Source organism: Labeo rohita, chromosome 19, assembly GCF_022985175.1.
Source record: "Labeo rohita strain BAU-BD-2019 chromosome 19, IGBB_LRoh.1.0, whole genome shotgun sequence".
In the NCBI taxonomy this organism is placed as follows: Eukaryota; Metazoa; Chordata; class Actinopteri; order Cypriniformes; family Cyprinidae; genus Labeo; species Labeo rohita.
The window spans coordinates 11,993,228-12,003,653 of record NC_066887.1 but is presented as its reverse complement, the minus strand read 5'-3'; the positions used below and the strand labels follow the sequence as shown (position 1 = coordinate 12,003,653).

General features: G+C 32.4%; 1 protein-coding gene across 3 annotated transcripts; it reads right to left on the bottom strand.

Moving 5' to 3' along the window:
• Nucleotides 1–1,592: 1,592 nt before the first annotated feature.
• Nucleotides 1,593–9,777, bottom strand: tmem54b (transmembrane protein 54b). Of its 3 annotated transcripts, none has more exons than XM_051135929.1 (6): nucleotides 9,619–9,777; nucleotides 8,697–8,890; nucleotides 8,248–8,307; nucleotides 6,185–6,376; nucleotides 2,915–3,061; nucleotides 1,593–2,640 (listed from the first exon to the last, which is right to left on the bottom strand). In XM_051135929.1, exons 1-6 carry the CDS (start codon nucleotides 9,629–9,631, stop codon nucleotides 2,419–2,421), a joined length of 828 nt encoding a protein of 275 aa, XP_050991886.1. In that variant the 5' UTR covers nucleotides 9,632–9,777; the 3' UTR covers nucleotides 1,593–2,418. The 3 variants fall into 3 exon arrangements, with proteins under 3 accessions (XP_050991886.1, XP_050991887.1, XP_050991889.1); XM_051135930.1 differs by lacking the exon at nucleotides 9,619–9,777 and adding an exon at nucleotides 8,996–9,259; XM_051135932.1 differs by lacking the exon at nucleotides 2,915–3,061.
• Nucleotides 9,778–10,426: the final 649 nt, after the last annotated feature.

The following is a 10,426-nucleotide window of genomic DNA, read 5'->3' as shown; positions in this document are numbered from 1 at the left end:
CTCACCAAGCCTGCATTTATTTGATTTAAAATACAGCAAAAGCAGTGATATTGTGTAATATTTTTACTATTTAAAATAACTGCTTTCTAGTAGAATATATTTTAAAATTTAGTTTATTTTTGTGAATTTTCAGCATCATTACTCCAGTCTTCAGTGTCACACGATCCTTCAGAAATCATTGTAATACTGATTTGCTGTTCAAGAAACATTTAATGATTATTATTTTCAATATTTAAAACAGTTGAGTACATTTTTCTTTGATAAATAGAAATATCCAAAGAGCAGCATTTATCTGAAATAAAAAGCTTTTGTAACATTATACACTATACCATTCAAAAGCTTGGAATATAATTTTTTATATATTTTTTTTAAGTAATTAATTAATTTTTAAGAAAAAAATACAGAAATTAATACTTTTATTTAGCAAGAATGCTGTAAATTGATCAAAAGCAATGATAAATACATTTATAATGTTACAAAAGATTTCTATTTTAGATACATGCTTTTCTTCTGAACTTTCTATTCATCAAAGAAACCTGAAAATATTTTCAACATAATAATAATAATAATAAATGTTATTTTAGGGCTGTCAAATGATTAATCATGTTTAATTGCATACAAAATAAAAGTTTGAGTTTGCGTAATATATGAGTAATATACTGTGTGTAATTATTATGTATATATAAATACACACAAATTAATGTATATATTTAAGAGAATGTTATTTATGTTTTTATTTATAAATATTTTTTATTTGAAAATATTTGTATTTATATATAATATAAACTATATAAAAAATGTTAAAAATACATATACTTATGTATTTTTTAATATTTTACATGTATTGTGTTTTTTTTTTAAATATATACATGAATGTGTTTGTATTTATATATACCTAATAATTACACACAGTACACACATATATTAGGCAAACTCACTTTTATTCTGTATGCGATTAATTATGATTAATCGTTTGACAGCCCTAGTTTTTTTTTTTTTTTTTTTTTTTTCTTAGCAGCAAATCAGTATTAGAATGATTTCTGAAGGATCATGTGACTGGAGTAATGATGCTAAAAAATCAGCTATGAAATCACAGGAATAAATTAAATTTCAAAATATATTAAAATAGAAAAGAGTTATTTTAAATAGTAAAATATTTCAAAATGTTACTGTTTTTGCTGCACTTTGGATCAAATAAATGCAGGCTTGGTTAGCAGAAGAGACTTCTTTAAAAACATTAAAAATCTTACTGTTCAAAAGCTTTTGACTGGTAGTGTATAAATTATTTTATTTTACAGTTTCAGTTTTCATTTTAATTTTAGTTAAAATTTTTTGTGTGTTGGTGTCATTTTTAAATATTAGTATATAGGTAATTTTTTTGTTGTTATTGTTGTTTCAATAATAGTTTCAATTTTAATATTTCCAGTTATATTTCCAGTTCATTTTAGTGCTTCAACTTAAACTTATTTCAGTTTAGCTTACATTTCCCATCTAATACTTATATATTACTTTATTTCAGCTTTATTTCAATTAACAAAAAATGTTTTAATAGTTGTAGCTTTAATTAATGATAATAACCCAGTAGACAGACAGATATTTAATCAGCATATTTAATAAATTATTTTTTGAAACTCCAAGTGGAAGAACACTTAATTTCCCAGAATGCAATGCTTAAGAATGCATTTTAAACTGAAGGCAACAAACAGGATTCAACAGGTAAAGGTAAAGAAATTAAAATGCTCATTAACTAAAGTGAAATGAAAAGAAACTTATATTAACTAATTTTTAAGTAGAAAGTTCGATAGATTTTCTAAAGAAAAAAAAAACTATTTATATACTTCTAAACCACAAATGCTCATCTCGGTGCTCTGTGTCCTCGCATTACGTAATCACGTTGGAAAGGTCACGCGTGATATAGGCACAAGTATGACCCAGTGTTTACAAAGAGAATATGCAAAGAAAGTCAAACGCCCTTAACAAAAAATGACGTCAGACGATTTATAAGCTGGAGGAGAAAATGAGCTGGAGTTTTTCTTCTACCCTACCTTTTTAAACCGAAATACACAGACAATGGACTAACAACACGTGACCTCTCCAATGTGATTACATCTTGGATGACATGGGGGTGAGTAACTTATTAGGAGATTTTTATTCTGGAAGTGAACTAATCTTTTAAGATTTCAGTTACCGTGGGGGAATTCTGACTTTCCAATGTATGTTAAACTTGCATGCACATTTTTAGCATAAAAGTTTTTAAATAGGTAGGTTTAATGTAATAACGCAACACACACGCAAAGTGACGATCCATGAGTGATAAAGATACAAACAGATCCGATCTGTACAAGCACCAATGTAACATTCAAAGTTTAAAATGCACATGATCCCTGAATGATGCCAGAGCCACGGTCCAGTTTATAATCAGATCCAGATACTGGACCTTTCCAGTGCTGCACGGTTGAACGGGGATGCGGAGGGCTGTTGGCGGTACTGACCGGAGAACGTGGAGCGGAGCGGTCGTGAGTTGTAGGGTGGCCTGTGCCGCTCTGGGGGTTTAATAACGGATAGCTTCCACTCCTCGTCTCCTTGGCAACGATGGGACAGGGGTGAGTAACGGGGCTCATCCACTCTCGGGGTTTTCATCTGAAATGGAAAACAGTGATGCCGCTTTAGAGTACAGTATGACTGCAGTATGAGTCACCGAACACACCCTCTCTCACATACAGGGGGACCGTGAGTCAGTCACACATGTGTTAGTTAGTATTCTCTCAAGCATCTATTAAGAGGACAGCGTGAGTTGTCAGATGTACAACCGAAGACTCACAGGATGAGTCCACCTACGCCAAAGCGCTGATTATTTTTATTAGTGCAAATCTGAGCTCCCTTGAGTAACAGCGCAGAGTCGGCCAGCACATACCAATCTGCTCTCATCTTGTAAATGTTGTTTGCGGAGGCACCAGGGCAGACGGAGGTAGGAGATGGAGACCTTAAATAAGCGGCATGAGAACACCATCTCAACTGCACTCATTAATATCAGTGGGACCCACAGGACTATTGTGGTGCTCTGAGAGAGAGAGAAAAATATAGAGAGTCTTCATTTATTGCATATTCACTGTGAGTGCACTGGGTGATCGTGACCAATGCACTTTTTTACTGCTTACAGTTTGTTCTGAACATTTTTCCACCCCCAACCTTGCTGTAGCCTACTGTTCATTATAAAGTTTTTTAATAAGAACCAACCATATTGTACGAACAAAAGTATATAGCCAACATGTTAGCTTTTTCTTCAACAAGTAAGTCTATGGGTGAGCAAGATGTGTGGCCATATTGTCGATACTTGAATGTAAACAGACTTAAAAATACGTACGAGCGGTATTAATTAAGATATTAGCCTAATATTTCACCTACCTGACTGGAAATGAAAAAAACAAGCATGAATGTTGCCAAGATTCTTGCCCTGGAAATCCTGTTTGTGTTTGGCCAAACAAAACCAGGATTTCCAGGGCAAGAATTTTGACAACATTTGCCTTTTGTTCCTCAGTTTTTTTGCACTCTTCTCCTTGATTTGTTATAACTTTTGGCAGTCTATAGTACTTAAAATGTTTTTCCCGGTCTGAACAATTGGTACAGCCCAAACATGACAATAATTGACCATTTTCAGCAGCAACGATCAGCAAAATATGCAAGTTTTGTTCAGTGGCATTGTTTACGTTCAGTGCCGCCAGTTTGGATGATTGATGACGTGTTGTGAAAACACTCTATATGGAAATAACAAAAAGAATAACAATATGCAGTAAACTGTAAAACTGTTTGCACCGCAAACCAGTGTGTTCATACATAGCTGGATGCGGATGAGACCGGTAACACTTTACAATAAGGTTCCATTAGTTAACTACATTAGTAACTAACAATGAAAATCTTAGATAATGTAATATTAGATAATGTTCCTTTTAAAATGTATTAATAAAATAAAAAGTTTCTCCAGGTTTCTCAGAAGCAGATGTTGTCAATTGGGTGAACTTCTATAGTGGTAAGCAGAAATGACCATAAAATATAAATTTTTGTTTTTTCATTTGCCCCAGTAGCAAAAGAAAGCATTTGGAAAACATTGCTGGATTTACGATTAACTGTTAAAATGTGTTATTACAGTCTGTGAAAACGGTGCATTATTTAATGGACCTGGGCTAACATTAACAGGTTAACAATGAACAGTTGTATTTTTATTAACTAATGTTAAAGATCAATAAACGCTGTAACAGATGTGTTACTCATTGTTAGGTAATGTTAGATAATGCATTAACTGATATAAACTAACATTAGTTAATGTTGCCTTATTGTAAAACGTTACATCCTAAACTATTGCATTGTTTGTATTGCTTTGTTACTCTTGTTCCAAACACATTCTAATGTCAGTTTTAAATAGTTTGAAATTGTTGTTTTGAATTGTTCATCTTCTGAACACAAATTAAGATTTTTTATGAAATCCGAGAGCTTTCTGGCCCTACATAGACAGCAAAGCAATGCACGTTCAATGCATCACGGTACTCTTGTGAATGTGCCCTGAAGACTGACAGGAAAGAGAAGAAAATATTGAATAAAGTCATTATTTTTGTTTTCTTTGCTTACAAAAAGTACACTGTAAAAAACAATTAGTTGAGTCAACTTAAAATAATTTGTAACCTGGCTGCCTTAAAATTTTAAGTTCAGTTAACTCAAAAAAAGTTTATTCAACTTGAAATGTTAAATTATACTAAGTGACAACTTAGATATTTGAGTTGAATCAACTTCAAATTTTAAGGCAGCTGGGTTACTTACCCATCTGTTAAGTTTAGCAAACACAAATATCTAAGTTGTTAATTAGTACAACTTAACATTTCAAGTTGAATAAACTTATTTTAGTTGACTGAACTTAAAATTTTAAGGCAGCAGGGTAACAAATTATTTTAAGCTGACTAAACAAATTGTGTTTTTTTATTTTTTACAGTGTATTATCGTAGCTTCGTACAATTACGGTTGAACCCCTGATGTGACATGGACTACTTTATTGATGTCCTTACTTCCTTTCTGGGTCTTTAACATGATAGTTGCATTGCTGTCTATGCAGGATCAGAAAGCTCTCGGATTTCATAAAAAATATCTTAATTTGTGTTCTGAAGATGAACGAAAGTATGGGTATGGGTTTGAAATGACATGAGGGTGAGTAATTAATGACAGAATTTTCATTTTTGGGTGAACAAAAGCAAAACCTTACACTGAGATGGGTTATTTACAGTCCATAATTAGTTTATACCACTAATGAAATTGTCCAGTATTGGTGGGGTTACTGAGATAAAACAAGTAGTTTTTGTCTAATCATGTGATCTTGGCCCCAATTAGGCAAGTAGGCTAAAACATTTTAAACATTCACATTACTATTCATTTCTCGATGTGTAAAACTTTTTAATGAGGAAGAAATTACTAAGTGCACTTTTTTAATGAGTAGAGACTGTGAACAAAATGATCAGATCCAATGTGCTCCTTTGAATAGCTTGAGTAAAAATAGGGATTACGACAAGAAAATGTTATTCCTACAAATGTGCACATTTATGATGGTAAATTAATGAGCACAATATGATGAAATCCAGTGGAAGAATATTGCATCAGAAAAGCTCCAGCTTAACACTGGCAATTCCAATAAACCCCAATTTAGGCTTAAAAAAAAGTTAATTTTGAAGTTTCATATTTAGACAGAGATTATAACACTCATACCACACCGACTGTGCATCAAACCGAGTCTTGAATCTTTTTTAGGCCAATGGTGCCTTAGTAAATAGAGAATATAGACCTTAGCCGGGGAATAGTGTCATATTTAATTTTTGACAAGAATGAAGGCTGCAAGGGACAAAAATACAGTGTGTTTAAAGGATTTGTTCTGTAATTTAACAACAGCAAATGTTCAGCTGACAAAACAAGCTTTCCAAAGAAAGTTTCAGTAGGCAAAAACTCCATAATACAGTTCTGAAAGTTGTTCAAATTAAACAATTTACCTTTTTACAGTATGTGCCATTAAAAAAACTATTTTTGTCTATGGTAAATTATTATGGCCCTTTCTCTGACTAAGGTCTTTTGTTACATATTGCATAAATATTGCATACATATTGCATTTTCAGCAGTCATAGTTTTCTCTCACTTCTCACTTGGTACTTACAAAAATACGCGTGGGGTCAAAAGGACACTCGTTGGCGATGGTTAGGTGACTCCTACCATCACTGTAGCCGCAGTAAGCGAGTAATCTCTTGTCACCATGAATGATGGTCTTTACCAAGGACACCATCAGGCCAATGACCGAAGCGGCAGCCACTAGAATGGCTACAGCACTTGACACAAACAGTGACCAGGTCTACAATAAAAGAGAGAAATATAACAACATTTGTTTTAGCAATATTAACTTAAGTGCCAGGCAAGGGATTTGTGCTTGCAGGCGTCTCTATATCACAGGGGTTTTGTAAATTCTGAGCTGTGAAGGCACATGCAAGCTCTCTGACAAGCCAGTGATCAAACGCTAGCGAGCTCGGCACAAGCCCTGATGAATGAGAGAGGAAGCAGGTGTGTGCCACTGAGGCAGAAAGACGCAAGAGAGAGAAAAACACACAGAGAAAACTGACAGAGAATGCACAACACATAAATCAATGACAATGCTTTCATGGGCTTGTTTTCTTTGATTCTTAAAAGAAAACTTTGTTGAAGTTCCTCAGGTATTTATGCAACCATTGTGGACCAACATTGGATGAATTTTGTATTAAATACAAATCCAGCTTTTATCTAAAGCACAGGTGTATGCTATTAGAACATGACGTTCATGAAAGAAAGATGGAATTTCATAAACTAATAAATCATATTGTAAATAATTAAACTGAAGCTTACATGTAGGACTTTTCTTAATCATAATTTGTCTGGAAATATTTATTATTAAATGGTAACTAATGGTATTATATGGTAATATATGGTTATTGGGTAACTGTCATTACTTTTAAAACATCTATGGTAAAATAATAATTATTATTATCAGTGGTAGTAGTACTAGTAGTAGTAGTTGTAGTAAAATATTTACAATTGTAATATATAATTTATCTCTATAAATTAAAATATATTATTTACATTGTAAATATTTTAATACTATACTACTGCCGCTACTACTACTATAGTATTAAAATATTTACAATTTAAATAGTATAATCTCTCTTTATATATATTTATATATATATATATATATATATATATATATATATATATATATGTATATATATATGTATATATATGTATATCTTTATGATATACATATTATTTAAATGGTAAATATTTTAATACTATACTACTATCACTATAGTATTAAAATATTTACATAATTTATATATTTACATAATAACATTTCAATAATATATTTTATCTCTCTCTCTCTCTATATCTATATTTAAAATAAAATATATTGTTTAAATTATAAATATTTTAATACTATACTACAACTACTGCTACTATAGTGTTAAAATATTTAAATTCTATATATATATATATATATATATATATATATATAATAAAATATATTATTTAAATAGTACATATTTTAATACTATACTACTACTAAATATTTACAATTTCAATAATATTCTCTCTCTCTTTCTCTCTAAAATACATTATTTAAATATTTTAATACTATACTACTATTACTATAGTTAAAATATTTACAATTTAAATAACATATTATCTCTCTTTCCTCTCTCTCTCTCTATTAAGTATATTATTTAAATTTTAAATATTTTTATACTATAGTAGTAGTAGTAGTGGTATAGTATTAAAATATTTACAGTTTAAATAATTATTTCTCTCTCTCTCTCTCTCTCTCTCTGTATATATATATATATATATATATATATATATATAATAAAATGTATTATTTAAATTGTAAATATTTTAATACTATAATACTACTATAGTATTGCTGTTACTACTATGGCATTAAAATGTTTACAGTTTAAATTATATATAGTTGTTACTTTTCAGTAATGAAAATTTGAGTTGGAAATGATCTTATTTGTTGAGTAAACAATATTACAATGAATAATAATAATAATAATAATAAAATATGCTTCTTTCTTTTGATTATGAAGTGAAATATAACCTGATATATGATAGGTTTCTTGGCCTTCATCCACAAGAGAATGTGTGTGGTCTTAATTTAAATTACAGAAATTTTTACTATACATTTTTACTTACCAGCACCCTGTTCTCTCTGTTTTTGGACAGAACAATAGTCAATATCCCAATAATGACACCCTACAAGGATAAACATAACAGCAAGTTATATTCAAATTTATTTTTGTCCCCAAAAATGCAAACATTTTTAAAACAACCACATTTCAAAATGAATTAACGCCATTGCTCTAAAATAAAACATGTGAAATGACAACAAACCCAAACTTATCTTAAAGAACAAATAACACAATCATATATTTCAAGTGACATTTTTCACAAAAAAAAGTATGTTAGGTTTTAAATGTTAAACAGCGTTTGGATGCTTTCTGGTTGTCGAACGTTAGTATAACATATTTACTGTAGATGAACTACAGCTGTGGTTACTCTGTTAGTTATATGTGTATGTAAAGAAAATATTCCTCTGGCTGTTCAGCTAATTGCCTGATTTACATGAATATGTCGTGCCTCACCAGCAGGCCCGCTGCCAGGGCAATGACGTTGGAGATGGCGCTTTCCATGGCCTGTCCCCGCTGGAGGCTGAAGTGTCTCAGCACCACACCATGGACCAGAGCACCCAGCAGGAAGTTCACATGCCCTACTAACACCATACTAAGGCCCATCTTCATCAGCCCCTTCTGCTCCTCCAGATTGCCACAACACACCCCTGAGGAAAAGAAAGAGAGAGAGAGAGAGCTGATGGGATAGCAAATGGAGCCAAGAGCTGTGTGCTGAATTTACTGTCAGTCGGTGAATTTACAGCCTCCAGTACCTTCCTCTCAACAACATAAACACTAAGTTAAGACTTGGAGGAAAGACGGGGGTCGTATTTTGACATGGCTGCGCTGACAGACGTTACAGATATTTTGCTGCTGAGCTCTGGAAAGGACTGAAAGCTGAAGGAAAGATTAGAAGTGGAGCAGAGCGGTGTGGGTGGACATCATTTCACAGCAAACACAAAAGCTCCGCTGATCCACTGAGGACAGGGTTCAGGCTGCAGGAGAGATGTCACCTCAGTTAATCATTACACACTCTGTACACTTGGCACAGCAAACTCAACAGATAATGGTTAGACTTTTGGAAAAAGAAAAAGTTTGTGACACTGCCGACGTGGGAGAAGCTACAGTGATCATAAATTTAAAATATGATGTTCTAAATAATAAGTCCTGCAGCCTGATGTTTGTTTGGTACAACCATAAACAGACCTGAAATAAAACACAAGCTTGATATATGAAGCAGACTGTATATTAAAGAGACAAATGCATATTGCATACAACTATTAATTATGGCTTAGCCAGTAATACAAACAGAACAAAAATATCCTGTCAAACTCAACACAGATTTAAAATCATTAAGGGTGCGTGAAGATTTATTATGGTTGTCTCAGTAACTCACCCGAATTCCCCATCTGAACAATTTCCAATCAAGTTTAAGCCCCTGATTAGGTCATTGCACTTGTGAATATTTTTTTCAGAAGAGAGGACCTGCACCTCCTGTCACTACTGTCCCAATCACGCATGTGTTTGTGTTCAGACTGTAGGAATGTGCCCCGGATATTCCATCACAGGCTGGGCAGTCTTTAGGATTGAAAAACGTATTCATAATTTGTTAATTATTAGTTTGCCTATTTTAATATTCTGAATAATATTTAAGCTTCAGTTAGTCTCAGTGCAATTAACTGCACAGGATAATAAATTATGTAGATTCTCTCCACAAGAGGGACACAAACACAACAAAGGGAAGAGCAACTGCATTTTCACTTATGGCATAAAAATTCTTTTGGAGAACACAGTGTTGAAAATGCATTATGAGTTATGTGATGATTTTTTGTTATAGGTCATTTATATAAAAACGTTAATGCTTACCTTATTTCCACCAATTATGTATTCCCTTTTACATTATTCCCTGTTGGGCAAAAAATAAAAAGCTAAAACCAGCTTAAGATGATTGGCTGGTTTTGACCACATATTTAGCTGACCAGACTGGTCCAGCTGACCACCAACCAGCTAAAACCAACTAAACACCAGCCTGGCCAGGTGGGAAGACCAGCTTTAAAGCAAAGCTATGAACAGGATGGAAGACCAGCTAAAACCAACCAACCAGCTTAAGATTTCAGAAGGGGTTTGAATTGTCAATTTTAACTAATTGTCAATTGTCGAGTTTTTAACTGTTCAAAACAGCTTGAAATTGCAAACTGGGTGTC

Excerpts from the sequence above, each read along its gene's own strand:
- tmem54b (XM_051135929.1), bottom strand. Across the intron at positions 8,308-8,696 it reads CCCTGGCAGCGGGCCTGCTG|GGTGTCATTATTGGGATATT; the intron begins GTGAGGCACGAC and ends TTATCCTTGTAG. Across the intron at positions 6,377-8,247 it reads ACAGAGAGAACAGGGTGCTG|ACCTGGTCACTGTTTGTGTC; the intron begins GTAAGTAAAAAT and ends CTTTTATTGTAG.